The sequence below is a fragment of the Nanorana parkeri genome, unplaced genomic scaffold, assembly GCF_000935625.1.
Source record: "Nanorana parkeri isolate BGI_ZX_2015 unplaced genomic scaffold, ASM93562v1 scaffold63, whole genome shotgun sequence".
Lineage (NCBI taxonomy): Eukaryota > Metazoa > Chordata > Amphibia > Anura > Dicroglossidae > Nanorana > Nanorana parkeri.
Window position 1 is genome coordinate 1,196,909 of NW_017306331.1, and position 20,356 is coordinate 1,217,264.

At 40.1% G+C, this 20,356-nt stretch overlaps 1 protein-coding gene across 1 annotated transcript in view; it reads right to left on the reverse strand.

Moving 5' to 3' along the window:
• Positions 1 to 2,416: 2,416 nt before the first annotated feature.
• EPAS1 (endothelial PAS domain protein 1) overlaps positions 2,417 to 20,356 on the reverse strand; it is a 90,449-nt gene continuing 72,509 nt past the window's right edge. Inside the window, exons 7-16 of the mRNA XM_018576284.1 lie at positions 16,275 to 16,381; positions 12,890 to 13,037; positions 11,247 to 11,452; positions 10,088 to 10,278; positions 9,454 to 9,567; positions 8,499 to 8,980; positions 7,837 to 7,960; positions 6,249 to 6,366; positions 5,830 to 6,003; positions 2,417 to 3,142 (exon numbers count right to left, since the gene is read on the reverse strand). Coding sequence (XP_018431786.1) covers positions 2,991 to 3,142; positions 5,830 to 6,003; positions 6,249 to 6,366; positions 7,837 to 7,960; positions 8,499 to 8,980; positions 9,454 to 9,567; positions 10,088 to 10,278; positions 11,247 to 11,452; positions 12,890 to 13,037; positions 16,275 to 16,381 — 1,816 coding nt within the window. The 3' untranslated portion in view covers positions 2,417 to 2,990. The remainder of the gene's footprint in view (positions 3,143 to 5,829; positions 6,004 to 6,248; positions 6,367 to 7,836; positions 7,961 to 8,498; positions 8,981 to 9,453; positions 9,568 to 10,087; positions 10,279 to 11,246; positions 11,453 to 12,889; positions 13,038 to 16,274; positions 16,382 to 20,356) is intronic.

Below are 20,356 nucleotides of genomic sequence, written 5' to 3' on the forward strand. Positions count from 1 at the left end.
AAAAAAAGATTGATACAATAATGAAATTGAAAAATATATTCTGTATATTGCGACTTAAAGGGCCCGTAAACCTGAAGTACAAGTTGGTTTATATATATATATATTTAAAAAAATCATAACAATTAAAGATATACATGTAAAAGTTAATATAGAGCAATTAATAAAGATAACTGAGATAAAGTTTAGGTCCTGAGGACAGCATTAGCTTTTTGTTTAGCTTAAAATGAATGATAGAATTACCTCAAGTATCTGTATTCCCATATCTAAGTTCTGTACAGAAATGAGAACTTTATATGTGTTTTTTTTTTTAGCTATTTAACTCACAGGTTAATTGTATTTTAGGTTTACTGGACCTTTAAAGTGTACCTGTTGCCTAAACAGTGGATGCAGCCATTTTGAGGGCTAAACGGTTCTTCATGAGCGAGCAGCCAATCAGCAATCTAAGAGTCACCTCGCTGTGGCATGGAGGTGCTTAGTTATCAGTAAACTGAATAAAGGCCCCTTGCTCAAAATGGCTTCCCTCCACTGCGTACAGGAAACAAGAACCCTGTGCAGTAAAATGAAAGCTTGCCTTTAGATGGCACGAATAATAATAATATTCTTAACCTTCTTTAGATAGATTATATCATTCCTGTAATATTACCCTCACAATAACCAACTGTTGCTACACTGAAGAGAATGAAAACAAAAACATTGGAGCAAGAGTCAAAAAAATTGTACAAAAGAAAAAATTAACAGTACTGTACCAATAAAAGAAGCGTTTGTCTTAAGCATTAATGGTTGAAAGAGAGCATAAAGTGTTAACTGCCTATACATATTTCCTATAAAGTTTTTGTTACGATAAACTGTGCAACTTTTAAAGAGATAACCCCCTTGTACGTATGAGTAAACCCTTGTAGATTAGTAACAAACAATAAGGTAACATAATAGCATTTGGATGTTATAAAACAAAAATAAAACAGGTAATGTTTATCCAATGCAGTAAAGTGATTGGTCATGTGACTTCTCAGCATTTCCTGATCTTAATATAGAACAGTTAAGTTTTTATTTGGACTTGCTTACAACAAGAATAGTGCATAGGATGATGATGATATAATGCTTACAGGTACCTCCCAACAATTGACATTTAAAAGCAAGTCAGTTTCAAGCAATCTGGCTGCTACAAATTCGGCCATATTCAGCAAAACTAAAGTCACTTTTACTAACTCCATCCCGTTTTAAACATTGTGGGTCTCCTGATAAAAGAAGCATGATACCATCTAAATATGCTGCATCACTGAGTTCCATCATTCTGTATCATGTACCACTGCATCATTCTACTGATGCACCAACATTCCCATATATTGCAACCGACCAGTTCTTTACTATGTGGAATATAAAGGTAACCACATTAATTACTTATTAAGTACATCAGTCAGAAATTGCAACGGTTTTATTTATCAGGATCTTACATCTGGAATACTGCATGGCATTTTACTGAAATGCTTGCTGAAAAACTTGCATTAGTGTTATGAGTTTAATGGATGAAGGAATTGCAAAGTGATAGGGGGGTGACAGTAGACCAGTTGTATTGAGTAATTTCTAAGTTTGGACCCCAACAGGCTTATTCAGTAAATTGGTGCTGATGCTGTGCAAAGTGACTGGTTGACATGAGTTACTTTATATTTGATTTTTGTGTTGATTGTTTGGATTCCCAATTCAACATGGGAACTCCAAAAACAATTCTTTAAGTTAGTAGGGTCCAACTCTTTGATTGTACAATTCTATAGTAAAAACGTTATCCCTAACCATCAAGGACATGGAGATCAAGAAAAAAAAACGAACTTCAGAAAAAGTGAGGTATTTGATGACCTGTTTAGGCAAAAAGACAGGTTACACAGTTGCAAGGTTATAAGGTTGTTGTCCAGAATCCAATCTGTCTTTAAAAATATTGTTCTGTTGATGAGTCTTCAACAGATTATGCAGTGAAGTGCACTCCAATCCACCTCTTATCTAATGCCTTGTGCAAAAAAAGACAATAGCCGAATGGCATGGCTTAGGCAAATGTTTCTTCAATAAACCAAAAATGATCAGCATAGAGAACTTATAGATACTCAGTCCATATTCAAATGCATTTCTCTATAGAGGATTATGTACTTTGACTTGTTGCTGCTTATCTGTTCTGCACTTTACTAAATTGTTGCAAGGATATGGACTAAGTATTACAGTTTATAAGTCCTCTGCATTGAAAATGTTTTTCTTTACATCAATGAATCTTGGCATGAACTGGAAAATGGACAATAAAATGCCAGTGGTAGTGGTATCTAATAAGATCGATATAAACCACCTCATCACGAACTACACCCATCAGATTTCAGCAGTTCACTGAAAGATGACTGCTGATTGGTTGCTATGGGTTCTTGCTTGGGCAATGTAGCTCTTTGAGCATTTAATAAGCACTAGAGTGTTTCAAGAGCTCAGCAAACTTTCTGGTCTGAAGGAATGCAATTTCTTTGGTCTCATTCGATATGGGAATGCCATTTAAAAAAAAAACCCTTCCAAGACATTTACAACCTGAAAAACAATGAAATACAAGGCACTACCATAGGATTACAGTATACAGAATTTCAGTGATCTGCATCAGTAACATCCTCCATGCAAATATATGCACCAAAGATCTTCTATGGCCATTGAAAAATATATATAAATTACTTTTACAGGGATATAAGGGCATGTAAAACATTTCTATACTAAACACTTATTTTTTTTAATTAAAATAAAGAAAACATACAGCAGGTAAAAACATATATGTATATTTCTCTGTTTTAATCTGACATCATATCAGTAAGGCCACTATTTGGTACTGTGCACAAAGTTCCACATGTGAATGATTCGTGTAAGATTGTTATCAGTGATAGAAATTGTCTACTGGAAAAATATATTTAAAAACTGAAGCTGTTTTGTTTATTTAAATGAAGAGTTGGAGGTTGATGAGAGGGCCACCGTTCCCCTCAAGTGGTCTGATCCAGCGCTTGGAGAAGGTCTCTGCCTTGCAAGAGGTTGGAGTTACCCACCACCGGCACGTTGACCTCACAGTCGTATCTCGTGAGTTCCGGCAAGAGATAGGGTTCAAATGTTGGGCCGATGAGCCGGTTGGCCATGGCTGAAAAGGAAAAAAGAAAAGATAGTATCAAACAAGAGTTAGCAGTGGGGTTATTGTCTTCATCAGGACATTGGCTGTCAAACATTGTTCTTTCCCTAAACTATTGCCACCAACAACCACCACTATGGTTTCTGTTATTGGGGATATTTCAACCTATAGATAGCTGTGTCTATTATAGGTACCACCTCTCAAGAACATGTCTGAAAAAAATGATGGTATAGCTAGTAGTAGTTTGTCACATTCGACCAGACCTTTTTTGTTGAAGACTTTCCACTACTTATCCAAGTGGCATATTCATTTTAAATGAACATGGAACAACATTTATTTCTACACAAGTAACCCAAGCCCAAACATGATCAGTATTTTAAGCCTTTATTTCAGCATTTCAGATAAAAAAGACATCAATGCTAGATGCGTTTTGGCCAATCTAGGCCTTAATATTTAGCAAGATGTTGCTGGACTGACTTCCTTTTAAGGGTCCATCCCCATTTTAACTAACAAAGACAAAATATGAACTGGAGTCAAATCTACTTACACAAAGAAGCCAAAAGACAAAAACGTTGTATTCATCATCATTAAAAACAATATGCAAAAAAATACATTGAAATCAGCAGAAATGCGAATGTATGTTCAAACTCAAACTAGTAAAAGGACATACAGCATGTGTTCAACCTCAGGCATATGGAGAAAAGCAAGATAAGAACAAAGTTGCAAACAAAACAATTTTTAATAAATACTGTATATGTAAATCATTGTCCCATCTAAAATTAAGACCATGTGGCATTTTGGTTTGTAAGTTAAAAATCCAAAACAACTCCCGATATAGAAGGAGGTGTCACCAATGCCACCCACCCCGGGAACCCTCTACATTTTCTATCCATGGAACCTGAATAACTGTATATCTCCACCAAGAATATTTTTCTATTCCGTACAATTACTCTCCTGAAAAAGAACTATTCCCACTATGGTTCCCACTTTCACTTTCAAATCCCTGTCCTCTGAGTTTTGATTGTGTCGTCATCTCTTTGGAAAGTTGCATACTAGAGGGCACCTGACTGTTATTTTCTGGATCCTACAAAACTTTGCTGCTGTGGATGCTATTAACCCCTTCGTGACGGGAGACATACAGTGTACGTCCTGTCACTTTGTGCCTATATGACTGGCCACGTACACTGTACGTGACGAGTTATATCAGGCTTTGTAATGCCGGTAACTGCTGATTCTCAGCATTTAACAGTCATTCATTAATGTCTCAGTATTGAGGCATTAATTAATGAAATAATTAAGCTTTTTGTAAAAGCTTCTTCCTTTCATTAATGAAAGAATGAAGCCGTTACATGCAAATAGAGGACCGCAATTTGCGATCCCGTATTTGACAGCTCAAAATAGCAGAGAGGCAGCAGTGACTCACCTCACCTCTCTGCTATTTGTTTTGACAGCTCGAGAGCCCGATGTTTAGATACATTTCACTGAAAGGATACAATGTATATCTTTTGAGTGAAATGTATCATTTCTGATCGTCTAGGCACGATCAAAGAGCTTTTAGTGAGATCTGAATCTGACTAAAGTCAGGATCAGTCTCTAAGGTTATTATTAGCTGTTCCTAAGTTTGGATCAGCCTAATAGCCAAAAATAAAATAAAAAAGTTAATTTATCAAGCTGTCATAGTGATTGCTTGATATAAACTGACAAGAAAAAAAAAAGTTTTTTTATTTTATTTTTATTTTTTTTACAAAGTGTAAAAAAATAAAAATAAAGTGTAAAAAAAAATTAGGAAAATATAAATTATATATAAATATATTTTTTATACTATAATTAATATTAAAAAATTCTAAAAAAAAATAATAATAATCAAAACTTGTGAAAAAAGTGTTTTCTTCTAGTTTTTTTCCTCATTTTTTTTATTTTATTCAAACTAAGTGAGGGGTTAGGTACACATATGTGATATAATTATATAGCCCTATCTGTCCTCTAAAAAACTATATACAATATGTGTGGGTACATTTAGTAAGAAAGTATATTACTGCTGTGGAAGAATCACACAGCAAAAATTTAAAAAATTTGTCAGTCATTTATGAACAGAACCTGAAAACTAGCTCAGTCATCAAGGGGTTAAATGTCTATTGTGCTGCTTCTACTGCATATGCTATTGATGCCCTAAAACTCTTGTAAAAGGAAATTCCCAAAACGTCTGGATTCATTATTATGCGATTATAAATTAGAGCTTTGGCCTGCACAAAAAATGTTCAAATCACAGGTTTGATGAGCAGCAGGCCTTCAGGTATCCCAAGTCTCAAGCCTGCAACCCGTTCAGTCAGCTTAATGGCACAGTAGCAGCAACCATTATAACCCCTATACCTAGTCACTGCAAGGCCACTGGTTGCACTTCCCGCTACCCTACATTGACAGTGCATAAGGGAATTTTATGCTGGGTCCACATCACGGTGCACATGGCCAAACACTTCTAGCTATAGGGGTTTTTTATTTTTACACCACACTCCATTCATTGCCACCTAGTACATACCACTGGAGGTTTTTCCTGCCTTACAGTAACTGATATTAAAACAGATCTATGACCTCCTCACTGTCCTTTTTGGCTCCCATTGGGGATGGCAGGGTTCAATGTCTGTGAAAAGTTTCTCAGCGATAAAAAAACCCAGTTATAAATGAATCCTTTTTCTACTGACCTTTTACTTTCTGTGATTGTGGCATGTTGTAATCGTGGTAATTACAACTAAAAAACGTGGTTTGATAGGGATTTTTCCTGCTGTCTCTGGAACTCTGTGCACAATGTGGATGTGACTGCGGCTGTTGGGTCATCTGCTGGCTCAGTCCTCTGTGTCTGTTACAGATAAACTCATCTAGAAATAAAATACAAATCTCTGGGTCAGTAATTGCAATCTAATTTGTTCTTCATTACATGCACTGGCTGCACGTGGTTTGACATTCTGTTTCGCCAGTCCACCATCACAAGAAATATGTGGCCACAAATATCTGTTGGTGGCATTTTGAAAGTGTCTCTGTGCATCTATCAGAATTTAGCCTTGCCTGTGTCCCATGGGCAACAACAAGCCCCTGAGAGACATCACTTAAATCCTCTACTTACCATTCAGGACACTTGCGCTCAGGGATTTCTTTTCTGAAACAAGTGGACACATTTCTGGTTTCAGGGATTTCATCCTTTTCCACATCAGTGATGGTATGGCATTATCAGGTAACTCTCCCTACAAGAGAGATAACATGTTAGATGCATATTAGAAGAAGATTATAGTGTTACTACTAATAATCCATGTATAGTGTCCCTGCCATCTCTGAGATAATTTTCAAGTGCATTGTTTAGGCAAGAACAATCCTCAATGGGCTGCCCAGACCTTCCATCAAGATTTTAAAAAAATCGCTTTAGGTGGCAAAAACCATAAAAAAAAATTATGTTTTCACACCTTAAAGCCCAACTCTACTCAAAGCATATGTTTTTGTTTTGATTACAGCGGGAAAGAGTTACAATATCTGTCAGGTTTTTATTGTCATGAGTAAATCTAGAGTTCAGTGATGTTGTTTATACCAATGTAAAATTGGACGAAAAAAGTATTAAAAAAGCCAATGTGTTTTGGGAGCTACACCTTGCCACTTTCATCATGGCTAGAAAATGACATAGAAAAGATAACCATAACTATACATATACTTAATTTAGTAGTATGATACTCATTACTGACTCGTAGTAGAGATAACACAATCATGTAAATCCTGTTGCCCATGCAGTACTTGGCTGTGTTCACAAATATCTGACAGATTATTTATTTATTATTGGTATATATATAGCACCAGCAATTTTACGCAACACTTTACACAGTGCACATTCACAGTCTCTACCCTCAAGGAGCTTACAATCTAAGGTCCATAACTAACATGCAATTTAGACAGGAGCCAATGAACCTACCATCATGTCTCGGAGTCAGCCTCTCCTGCTACCTCTGACCTTGTTAAGTTTTACAAAGTTAAAGAATAAATCATCTCAGCCTAGCCAAAGTCACTCATTAGAGCACAAGGGCAGCTTATGAATAATAAAAGGTAGAGTTTTATTCTGGAAATGTATCCAGTTGGTGCATATTGTGATTTATCAGGAATTTATTCAGGCAGACTTGTCAAGTTACAGAAAGTTTGGCTTTAATGCTGTGATGTTATGGCAATTGGCAGTGACAATTTTCCCCGTGCAATTAGAAAAGTTTTACTGTGCAGCTGGAAAAATAAGAATCTGCAGCTTTAGAGACATGGTGATAAACAGATCTCATCAAAACTGTAGAGAAATCTGCCCATCCATGACCAGAAAAATGTTAGTCATAGACAGGCAGGTCACATGAAGATGAATCATTTTTAGTGCTGGGACCTAATGCAGTTTCTCATGGCACTCACCCAACGGCCTGGTGCAGCACATGCACAGTTACCCCCTTCTTTTCTACTTTGCACTGAGAAGATGGAAGGGTTGGCTAGGTTGCCCAACAAGTTAAAAAATCTGAGTAAGAAATAAGGAGCGCTTCTGAAAGCTAGAAGCATTACCATCAACCACCAAACGTAGCCAAACAGTCTAATCCCGGGATAAGCATTAGTTATCAGTAACCCTGCTTTAGTCTATACAGACAGTGTATCAAAACCATATGATTACAAACTGCAATCAGTGCAGATATTCTGCTACTTACCACATTGAGTTGTGGGAATCCCTGAGTTCCATAATCAAGCTGCCGCTTCCGCTTCATACTGCTGCAGAAAGTCATCTCTGTGGGATGTAAATCCTTACCCCGCTGCCCAAAGCTCTCAAGTGACCTTAAAGGAACATTTCCAGTATGAGTAAGTTTTTATCTCCATTACTTTTATTAAAAAACTAAAGTGTCAGTCGACCCAAAAGTCATATTTTCATTTTAAGAGAAAAATTATGATCTGTGTTAGCCCCTGGCTAGTTTTATATTCATATGAATTGGTAACTCCAGCAACAACATCACACTACTGTGAGTTTTGGGTGTTCTCATGAACCTTTGTGTATTTCAGCTCCTTCTGTTACATTCTCCATCTAACAGGCAGAGTGGGAACTCGCAAAGAAGGTGTACAGACCCAGGAACTCAGCATAGAGATCTCACCAATTCAGTCCCCAACAGATATAAGAAACTGTCAGGTGGTATACTGTCTATCTTCTACCAAAACCCGAGGAAGGGGCTTTGGGTAGACTGATCTTTTGATTATGTATCAACAAAGAAAAGAAGGGGAATGAAGGGTAGGTAGAAATGAAGGAAGGATGGAGGGAAGGAAGAAATCAAAGGGGATAAAAGAAAGGAAAGGAAGGATACTGCATTTTTATTCCTCCTACCTTTGCTTAAATAACGGCATGCTGTGTTGATGCATTGAGCGTCCAGTAGCTGAGCTCGAGTCATGGTATTGATCCATCAGTCTCCACTTTGGCGACATGTAACTGACAGGAGGGTCTGGCGGCCACTGTATATTAGGCCTTCCTCCCACTGAAGACAGTGGTGTATTTGCTCCGGTATGGTAGGCCAATAAGGTTGGTGACTTTCTTTCACCATTATAGAGGCCGGTGGGCAGAGAATCCTGGCTGGGATTACTGCCTTTAGCTGCCATTGGTTGAGCATAATTCTGATGCAGGTACTGATTCTGAGGAGGAGGGGCACTGGATTGGTAGAGTGTATTCATGCTATTAATGTTCTGCTTGGGAGGCTGTGTGTTATCACTGAGGGGACACTCTTCGTGGCATATGGGGTTCAACTGGAAATCTTCACCGTCCATTGGAATGTATGGGGCAAGTGTTTCCAGATCCAGCCCATTAAAGTCGTTCTATGAGGAAAACAAATCCGTGATTGTATTAAGTTATATACATATAATGCATCTTTAAAAGAATGTATAGTATCCCTCTAATTTTATAAATATGACACTTATTTACAAAAACATCAATAGACACATAAATAGAACAATAATATTCGAATTATGTATGGTTTCAAAAGTCTTCAGTCATTGTAATTACATACATTCTGTCTTGTGGCAGCTGAAAGTTTAAATCAAGCTTAAAGTGGGAGTGCCTGCTGTGTACAAAGATGGTCAAGATTAAACAAGAAGTATATACAGTGCCACGGTGAATATTTGATAAAAACCACACTTTGATGGTAACGCCAGTTGTTATATGAATTAACACCTTCTTACAATAAACTCTTACTGTAAAATACAGCTGTCAGGATTGCTATCATTATCACCATCAATATGATGACCAAAAGCTAATGGGTTGCTGTAGGACACATCTCTGCTCTACCTACCTGGGTAGTGTTACATTTATTCTTTGCATCTGTATCCATAGCAAAAAGCTTCTCAATCAGCTCAATCTTGAGATCTTCTTCCAAAGACGTATAGTACTCAACTGGACTGCTTGGCTACAATTGAAGGGAAAAAGCAAAGTAAATACCAAAAAAATAAATTATAAAATAGATAAAATATAAATAATGCTAAGGAGAATGACCAGGGACCAGTTTTTGGCAGCCCTGATTCATCTCTTTCAGTGGTCTACAATGTAGAGAATGAGAGGCAATGGGGTTGTGACAGCTACATTATACCTCTTCTGCTGGTTTAAAGGACAACTGTCAAGAAACATCTTGTACTTGTTTGCAAGATTACATTTATGTTCTCATAATTCCTTTTTTTATATCACGTCCCAACATTCATATATTTTCCACATTTACATGCCGACCAAGCTTTCCAGAAAAAATGACAGTGGAAAAGATGGGACAGACTATAACACTGTCAGGGGTGTTAAACAATGGTCACCTTCTATTAGCATGATATATGCTTCGGTTTTTTAAAAAACTATTGTACAACTAGTCAAAAAAACCCTGACACTGTCATTACTGGATGGGAGAATAAAAAAAGAAACATCACTGAAAAGTCATGTCTTACCGTAGAACAGCTGCTGTGGCTACTATCACTGGGTGTAGTACTCCCAGGAGCCACCTGAGGTGCTGTAAAGGACGGATGGTTCATGATGTCAGGCTGGGAACCATGGTTCTTGACTTCCAGTGGCCACTGTGTGCTTGGACTTGACTGGCTGCTGCTGTTATAGGTTGATGACTCTTCATAAGTCTGAGCACCTGCAAAATAAGTCAATCCATGTAGTTAAAACAACACCAACCACCTCTTAGTGTTTCCTCTTCTCTTTTTGTGTATCTTTCCTTCAGCTGCTTAACATCTTGTTGTTTTAAGCATTTTCAAAGGTTTCAGAAATGTCAAATGTTTATTAAATTGTTTTAAATAAAATGGTTTTAATGCATCTTTTTGGCTCAGGGAAAGGGAACTTTTACCATCTCAGCGCATAATGGCTAGATAGTTTAGGTCAGGGGTGCCCATTAGGCAGATCGTGATCTACCAGAGAGACAGCCAGGAAAGAGAGAGGAGAAACAGCCAGGGGAGAGGGCAAGGAGAGACAGCCAAGAGAGCAAGGAGAGATAGCCAGGAAAGAGAGAGAGGAGAAACAGCCAGGGGAGAGGGCAAGGAGAGACAGCCAGGAGAGAAAACGAGGAATGACAGCCAGGGGAGAGAAAGCGAGGAAAGAGCCATGAGAGAGAGAGGAGAGACAGCCAGGAGGATGAGCAAGGACAGCCATGAGAGAGAGCAAGGAGAGACAGCCAGGATAGAGAGCAAGGAGAGACAGCCAGGATAGAGAGCGAGGAGAGACAGCCAGGAGAGCGAGGAGAGACAGCCAAGAGAGAGAGAGCGATGGAGGGTTTTTTTTCGTCGGTAGATCTCATGTAGCTCGTCATTTGAAAAGTAGATCTTAACACACAATTGTGGGCACTCCTGGTTTAGGTGATGACAAGGTAAGCATGGAAGGGGTTAGTTAGCATTAGGGATTGAGCTTATAACTGGTATGATAATCAGAATGCCATAGTGGTTTTTTTTTTAAGTAAGGTAAATTAAGTCAGAATGTCCTTTAGCTAGAATATAATGGTACTTTTAGGAGTTATCTTATATAACCTGGCAGGATGTGTTATTAGCATTTGACATCCCTGCCTTGCAGTATGGATTAGTTCTACTGGAGAAAAAATTGACAAGTACTAACCAAAATCCAAGGAAATAATTTCATCCCCTGCTGTGGGAGCCAGCTGTGCCAACTCTTCTGGTTCCTCCTTCAGCTTGGCATACAGGAAGTCACTGGTCTTGTCAGAGACAGCATTGCTAAAGATAGAGCTCATGGTCACCTGGTGAGGCTTGAAGAGAGACTCTGTCTGGTCCATAGAGAACACAATATCCGTCTTCTCTATTTCACTGCAAAAAAAGGACAGAATTTATTAGATGATAACGTTTTAACTGTATTGAAACACAAGAACTTCCTGTAATATCAAAAAGACTAATGAGACTGTCACTTTGCTCATTCAGGGTAAATTATCAGGTTCTCTTGTAAGAACAACCCGCTACTTGCAAATATTCTTCTTCGCCGCACTCCACCACCACTCCATTAGAGCACAGAGACCAAACCCTGTGTAAGCTCAGTATCAGAAGGTGTTGGATCTTAGACAGGGTTAACTTCTTCCTCTTCCTCCTCTTTGGCCTCATTCACACTGCCGCGCATATACGCGTGTATAGTACCATATGCAGCATATGCAAATAAATGGCACCATTCACATAGCTGCGCATGGAGCCGTATATTTGCGTAGCGTAAAAAATGTGCAAAAACAGAATGGAACCGAGATGCGTCCGGGCAACGTATTTCTGCGTATTTACGCGCTGCATCTTGGGAGGAGGTCACATTTTCCTCCACACCTATACGGACTGGGTTTTTACAGAGGGCTCCAACAGAACAACAGAGTACAATGCTTCAGTGGGTGAGGGGTTCTCTTTATGTAGAACCTGTCACTGCCCTGAATTTTTTAATATTTCTTGCTTTCCAGTATTTCAAATAGTCCTACTAGAAAAGTGTATCCGCAGCCTCTGCCTTCTTAGGGTGACAACATTTGCTCAGTTCAGCTGTGGCACTGTGACCCTTTCATGCACAATCTCGAGTTGGACTACAAGTAGCTATGCCAAGGCAAAACATACTGGAATACATTGTTGTATTTAAACTGTGATGTTCAGCTGCCACTAGTCGCATGCACAGGTCCACAGGAAATTCATACAAAGACTCTACAGGATATGCACAACGCAGTATGAGAGAAAACATAAACAAAGTAAGGGGGAAACTCTTTTTTTTAATAAAAAAAACAGCAATAATGCATTCATGTTTCATTTCCAGTCCTCTACAAAACAAATGATTCCTCCCTGAGAGTTCAATTCGACTTTAACTAAAGTTGAAGGTGATGATTAAATACGGTTTGCTTAAATGATTAATTGCAGCATTATTTCCTACATAACAGAGTCATATTGCTCTCCAGTTTGAATTCATTTACTTTGCTCAGCACAAAAATGGATTTTTATTTGTAAATGTTTGACAAAGCCTTCATTATTTCCAGGATAAGCGTCGGTTCTGCTGCTAATCCGAACCAAATCAGATGTGCCCTGGTAAGTTTAATTGTGACAAATAAATATGTAGAGATGTCACCAGCAAACCAACATTTCAATTAAATAAGCAAAAGTCCATTTATTGAAGGAACATCGCCATTCAAAAACTAGTGCTTTCGGTGGCCACGCCGGGTCCCCTTCATCAGGCTCAGAATGATCAATTTTCCCAACATGGCCTAAAGAGGTACCAGAATTAATTCTCCTCACCTCAGGACGTAGTTCACACAGACGATACATTGTGGCTGGGAGTTGCGTGTATTGTAGATGACGGTGCCATGACTTTCCACCCAGACGTAACCACCATGCTTTGCAAGCATCCGATATTGACCACTGACTACTTGGCCCTTTGTGCACACTGGTAAACAACAATAAAATTGTGAAAAACATGCTAGCAGCATTTCAGTTAAAAACACAAAGAAGAATGTAATATAGCAATCCAAAAAAAGATGGGACAAGAATGCTGCCATGTATTATGGCTCCCAACTGTGGCATCCAGATACAATGCAAGAGACAGATACAGCTTGCCTGTATATGGCTATGCACTGCTGTGGGTCAACATGTGCAGGATGGCTGCCATGCACAAACACAGCTTGACAGACCCAATAAAGGAAATAATTTTACGCAGATTCGGTCTGCCCAACAGCATTAATGATGGTAACTTGTGTCATGTATATATAACGATCTACTTTCACCACAAGGATGAATAGAGCCAATCCACCATCCTGCACATGTATCAATGTACAGTGATGCAGACGACTTCTCTGATGCTTCTCTTCTGACATGCCTTGAGCACTTACAGCAGATACTGTATATTCTTATGGAAGCAAAATGGTCTCAAAAAACACAGGTGCTGGTTTCCTTTAATCTACTCTACAGGTGCATAGTAATCCTACTATGAGAGCAAGTAGTACTCTATATAGATTTAACAAGACTACAAAAAAGGTCACATTCATGTTATGATGCCAACTGACCTGGCCATAGACTGGTCCAAGCTCTATCTGAGGTGAATGCCAATTCAAAATGGAGGACTATCCAAGCAAATAGTAGGATACTGGTGCATTAGCTCAATGGAGATAGGATGACATGATGTTTCTATGCTTAGGGCACCGATTAGTGTCATTAGGGGGGTGCATTTCTGCCGTCAACGAAAACTACTGACCTGCTTGCGAAGTTGCTTTCCTACTGCAGTATACTATGAGACATCTATTAAAAAGCATATGTCTTATATATTTTTTTTAAAACACCGCGGGCAACACCTGATAAGTTTCATAGATCCTTTTACCAACGCCTGCCTCACCTGCCAATGCTTTCATGCCATTTGAAAAGCAAGGAAAACAATACAATATGTTATGTGTAAAACCACAAATGAGACCTTTGTCAGGAGTAATTTCCAATCATTTAACAAAGTAAATGTTTAGCAGTGCGCATATTACTCAGATAATGAGAGATAAATTAAACACCGTCTCCTGCACACGAGAAAAAACACTATGTACTACAGCGACTGCCAAATCTACTACTTAACTTCCAAATGATCTAAGCCCAATTAAGTGTTTAGAAGCTAGAACTCTACACTTGGATAACAAATAACCGGGACTTTAGGACAATAAACCTCACCTTGATATGAAACATTACAGCATTGTGTAAATGAAATGAAGTGTGATGACTTTAGTCTGCATTGCTTAATGACTGTGGCCAGTGTACAGGCAATCGCTATTAATACTTCTCTTGTGTATATATAGCGCTTTTCAGGCCACACCCTGAACGCATTAAGGCTTTGCACATTGGGAGTTTGGAATGCTGTAAACATTAGTGGTTAATAAGGAGGATGTTTCTGTTCTTTTGGTTTGGTGCCATGGCTTTAAGCTCTTTAATGCAGGAGTTGGCTTATTACATTCAATTAAGAAATGAACATTGCTATGCTAACTGCCAGGTAAGAGAAATGGTATAACTACAGCAGGCCAAGTAGCTCTGGGCTTTCAGATGAAGGAAGGGGTAGGACACCCAAGTTGCCACCCTCACTGCACATATGGTAGTCAACCTGGAGGAAGGCCTCTGTTGACCAAAGCTTTGACTGTTGGAAGCCCAACCACATTCAGGAAAGGGTTGGAGGCAGGGGCATCCCGAGGCTGGGTGTCACCCAGGTAGGTTACCCGTTGACACCCCGCCGTGATGTTATAGCGCATGCGCGGCGATCTTCTTGATACCTGTCGGCGGCCATTTTGGTGATGGACGCAGGCAGAGAGAGGAGGGGACAGTCACCCGGCGGGATAAGGTATGTCGCCGGGACCCCTCCTCTCTCCTGATACTGTCGGGTGCACGGTCCATGACCGAGTGCCCGACTTTTCAGAGGGGGGCGACACCAAAATGACTGCCAGTCATTTTGGTGTCACCCTCCAATGGTGTCACCGGGTGTGGGCCGCACCGCCCTTGTGATGCCACTGGTTGGAGGCTCCTGGTAGACATAGGTACTAAGTGCATCATCATAAGACAGACCTACAAAGCTATGCTTCTTCGCTGTAGAAACTTGGAGCTTGTCCTACCTGTGTTGTGATTTTACAGTTCATTTCTCAGTTACTGCACTCATAGGTTTGCCTATGTCGTCTTCTTGGGATAGAGAACACTATAAATCATACATTAGAATCTAGAAGGCTTCTCCAGAAGGTATGTTATCAAAGCAACATATAATAGGTGGTTTCTGGTTACCCTATGGAAACCTGACCATGCAATCTTCAGTGGAGCTGAGGCTACATAGTCACTGTTAGTATACTGTATGTATAGGATGTGGCCCTGCCCTTATCTACAGAGAGAGAACCTCTTCACTGTTTTTAGGATGTGGCCCTGCCCTTATCTACAGAGAGAGGACCTCTTCACTGTTTTTAGGGTGTGGCCCCGCCCTTATCTACAAAGAGAGGACCTCTTCACTGTTTTTAGGGTGTGACCCCGCCCTTATCTACAAAGAGAGGACCTCTTCACTGTTTTTAGGGTGTGACCCCGCCCTTATCTACAAAGAGAGGACCTCTTCACTGTTTTTAGGATGTGGCCCTGCCCTTATCTACAAAGAGAGAACCTCTTCACTGTTTTTAGGATGTGGCCCTGCCCTTATCTACAAAGAGAGGACCTCTTCACTGTTTTTAGGATGTGACCCTGCCCTTATCTACAAAGAGAGGACCTCTTCACTGTTTTTAGGATGTGACCCTGCCCTTATCTAGAGAGAGAGAGAACCTCTTCACTTGTGTTAGGATGTGGCCCTTATCTACAGAGAGAGGACCTCTTCACTGTTTTTAGGATTTGGCCCTGCCCTTATCTACAGAAAGAGAACCTCTTCATTGTTTTTAGGATGTGATCCTGCCCTTATCTACAAAGAGAGGACCTCTTCACTGTTTTTAGGATGTGGCCCTGCCCTTATCTAGAGAGAGAGAACCTCTTCACTTGCGTTAGGATGTGGCCCTTATCTACAGAGGGAGAACCTCTTCATTGTTTTTAGCATGTGGTCCTGCCCTTATCTACAGAGGGAGAACCTCTTCACTGTTTCAATAAACTGAGAACTTTCAACAAAGATGAGCTTATGCTGAACAATGTGTTGGATACTTACAGTTCTGGTGGCTTTTAGTCATGCTTTCAGAATCCAATGCATGATAAAACTCATAGGCTGAGCGGCCAAGCAGCTCCTCTGGATGGTATCCAATCAGTTCAGTTATTCTTCAAACAAAACACAAAAGAAATAATGAATTTACTAATTACAATGAACAAATAAAACCTGTCACTGCACTGCTCATTACCAACACATTCATATACTACAGCACAATGCTATGAGTTGCATATAAGGGCATCCTAATAATTCATAGAAAGTTTGATGCATCAATAGCGTCCCAACCACAGCCGTACAGACACACAAGTCCAGTGTGGGCATAAAATAATAATCTTATTAGTATGTGGGAGACAACTATACAGAGACCCAGCAGGCTCCCAGCAGGTAGTATGTACACAGGTAGCTGGACACAGATGCAACACATATATTGGAATGGTTTTTCCTGCCAAAGGATTTGTGTTCCTCTCCATCCAGTCCTAACATATACACAGCTCTGATACATAGCACAGACCTGTCTAGCAGGGCAGAAGACTCATTTTTTTAATGCTGCAGTTCAGTAACACTTACAGGTTTTGTCTCTCCCACAGCCTGTGACTGGACAGTGAAAGCAAATGCAGCAGACTGATTAGCTCATCTCTCTGTCACTCTGCTCTCTCCTCCCATCAGCGTTTTGTTGTTAGCCCATGAATACTGCAGCACAACTTATTGGCTCCTTGCGCTGCTTCTCCCTCGCCCACCCTGAGCTCTGCTGTACAGGCAATTGCAAGAGGCTAATATCAAGCCAAATTCAAATAACTACTGCTTGCAATACAAATATGTTTAACGATGTATTCATGAATACAGAGCTGCAGCAATCTGTGTTTTTTTAATCTCTTTTTAAAAAGAAAAAAATGCAAAAAAATATATTTTTTAAGTCCCCCAAACACGTGTCGGTGCGCCTACGTGCGAAAATGACAATTGCGCTACACATGTTGCATATCGCCGCGAACATTGGAGTGAGAGCAATAATCCTAGAGCCATTAGTCACTGTTAGCACTAAACTGATGAGCGGTAAAAGGGTTTAAAGTGTTCCCTATGGGAAATTTGGGGTATTGACGTTTTTTGTGGCTTCACGGGCAAACGCAATCTTAAGGCTTGACATGTTTAGTATCTATTTAACTGTTGTGATCCCGGCTTTTATATTTTGCCCAAAAATTGGGTATTATATTCTGTTTCTGTGAACTAAATTTCATTTAGTTTATTTTATCCTAAAAATACTGGTTTGATAAACATTTGCGCAAATACTGCGTGACATAAAAAATTGCAACTGGCATCTTTTATTCTACAGGACCTCTGCTTTCAGAAAATATATCATTGTTTGGGGGTTTGCAGCTGTTTTCTAGCCAAAAATTGTTATTTTATCATGTGTGTGCAAATAGTAAGAAATTGCTCCGGACAGCAAGTGGTTAAGCCTGCCTCACTCTATCCCGAAGTAAAAAAAAGTTTTGGCTACACACTAAATGACATAAGAATATAAGTGAAACTGATATAAAATGGGTCTCAATAATGAGAATGCATTGCAGGCGTTGTGGCACATACATTTCACACGGATTATATAAAGCTGAAATGCCTGCAAAGTAAACAGTTGGCCTTCTTGAGCATTAGGCTGGGTAGCAGCACATAAATTAGACACATGACTTTAGTATGTTAAGTGCTGTATATATAAGACATTCCAGCGGAAGCATCCACATTCTAGATTCTCATAGAGCAATGCCCGATGCACATGATTAATACCAATGTTGCTTTATCTTATTGGAAACATAAGAGCAAGCACATGAAATATGGTGCTCCCTGTAAAATACAATTATTTCTGCTGGATGCATACACAGAAACTGTGATTGCGGTAATTGCGGAGGAAAACCGTGCGCTGTCTAGAACACACAGAGGACATATATCCAGGAGGAGATGCAGCAAAGGGGAATTCCCACTCATCCCATGTGGTTATCAAATATAAAGGTGCCATGGCAGCCCTGGTATACTGGGATCACTTCCAAGCAGGTTTCTATCAGCATGGAGTCTATATATCCTGGCCGCATTAGCAAAGGGTTAAACATGCTTGGTATAAACATAGATCTACAGTATATTAAGACAAAAAGGTTAAAAAAGGAGGGTTTTTATGACCCAGATTAAACACATTGGGCCTGATAATCTCAGGTAGCGCAGAGTGAAAAAATGCAAGAGGGAAATCATGGGCAAAATTGTCATAAAATGTGACAAATTATCTTTAATGCTGCAGTGACCACGGTCTTTACCAGGAGTGGGCAACTCCGGCCCTCCAGCTATGCTTTTTACTACAAATCTCAAACATGCCTCTGCGAGTCATGGCTGTAACTGTTAAAGGGTCATTCACAAAGCTGCCGAAGGATCCAGCCGTGGCTTCGGCTTGCTTCGGTTGTGGGAGCCCTTCGGGTCAGTTGAACCGAAGGGCTGCTGTACGAGCTATTCACTATAGGCCATACAGCAGCTGAAGTCAGCCAAGCGGCTCAGCTGAGCCGAAGGCAAATTCTTCGGCTCGAAGCGGGGCGAACGTGATGTCACGGCCGGCTCCGCCCAGTTGTTATTCATTGGCCGGGACCTGCTAGAAGACTCTAGCAGGGGCCGGCCAGAAGGAAACAGTTGGGCGGAGAGTTGTCACTGCTAGCTCCGCCTAATTGTTTTTTTCTTTTTAAAAATCTTTATTTCTTTTTACATTTTTACTATTTATTTACATTTTTTTAAAAATTTCAACCTTTTTTTGACTATTTTAATTGATTTTCTATTCTGCCTGGTACCACAGAGGTACCAAGCAGAATAGCCAAGCCGAATGCCGCTCAGTGGCATTCGGCTATTCACTTACTGCCGTTCAGCCCCTATGTGAATAGGGGTGAATGACAGCGAGTGAGCTGCCGGAGCTTTGGCTCAGCCGATCCAGATGCTGGATCGGCTGAGTCAAAGTCCTTCTGCACTTCGGCTGATTGAAGTGCACCTGTAGGCAGCCGATGTACAGCTGATTTCAGCCGATGTACGTTTGAAATCAGCCGTACTAAGCCAGAGTGAATAGCCGAACGCCGTTCAGCCTACTTCGGCTCGGGTTATTCACTCGGCTGCCTTCGGCATCTTTGCGAATAAACCCCTTAGTCATGCAATGTCTCATGGGACTTGTAGTTCCATGACAGCTGGGGGGCCAGAGTTGCCCACCCCTGCAGAGGCATCACCAGGTGCGCACATCATTATGTAAACATGCAACTTCATTACACATGCTTGGTGGTGGACACGAGCAAAGAAAGGAGGGGACTTTCATTAGGATAAAGGTATGCCGCCGGGTCCCGTCCTCTCTCGTGCAGCTCATTTTGGTGTCACTGATGGTGTCACCCGGTACTAGCCGCACCCCTTGCACCCCCCTTGTGATGCCACTGCACCCCTGGTCTATAAGTTACACCTACTGCTAGGTACACTAATGTGATTATTCTATGCACCCATAGATATGCAATTTTGTCAACTATATGGCGCACAAATCGTGACATTTCAGATAAAATATAATAATTTTTTTGCAGTACTAAAAATGTCGCAATCTGCACTATTTTGCACGGCTAACAGTTTATTGGGCCATTGGCGACCTTAATTGCCCAGAGGGGTCATAATGTCCAATGTTGTCATTCATACATAGACAAATGACCTTTGTCTGTAGATACAAACCATAAAAGTAAAATGAAAGTAAAGCGTCTTTCACAATGCCTAGCCGTTCTCACAAGGCACGCCGCTCAGTCAGTCTTCTGTCCTTGTTGCTGCACACGTATTCTGCGACTGTCAGTGTGTCAAATGTTCGCAGATTACCCAATAAAAGGTAAACCTTTGTTTTACATTGTAAAGCAGAGACAAGTGAATGTCTTTATTGAATTGAATCATCGGTCAGCTAAGCTGCCTGTCTATATAACATATTTTTATAAGAGGCTTATGATGCCACCAGTAAAAACCTTTTATAATACACACTGTAAAGATACAGTAGCTAATCTCATAAAGGCTCTTGCCACACAAAAGGTTTTCCTGCTGTATTATTACCGGTTATG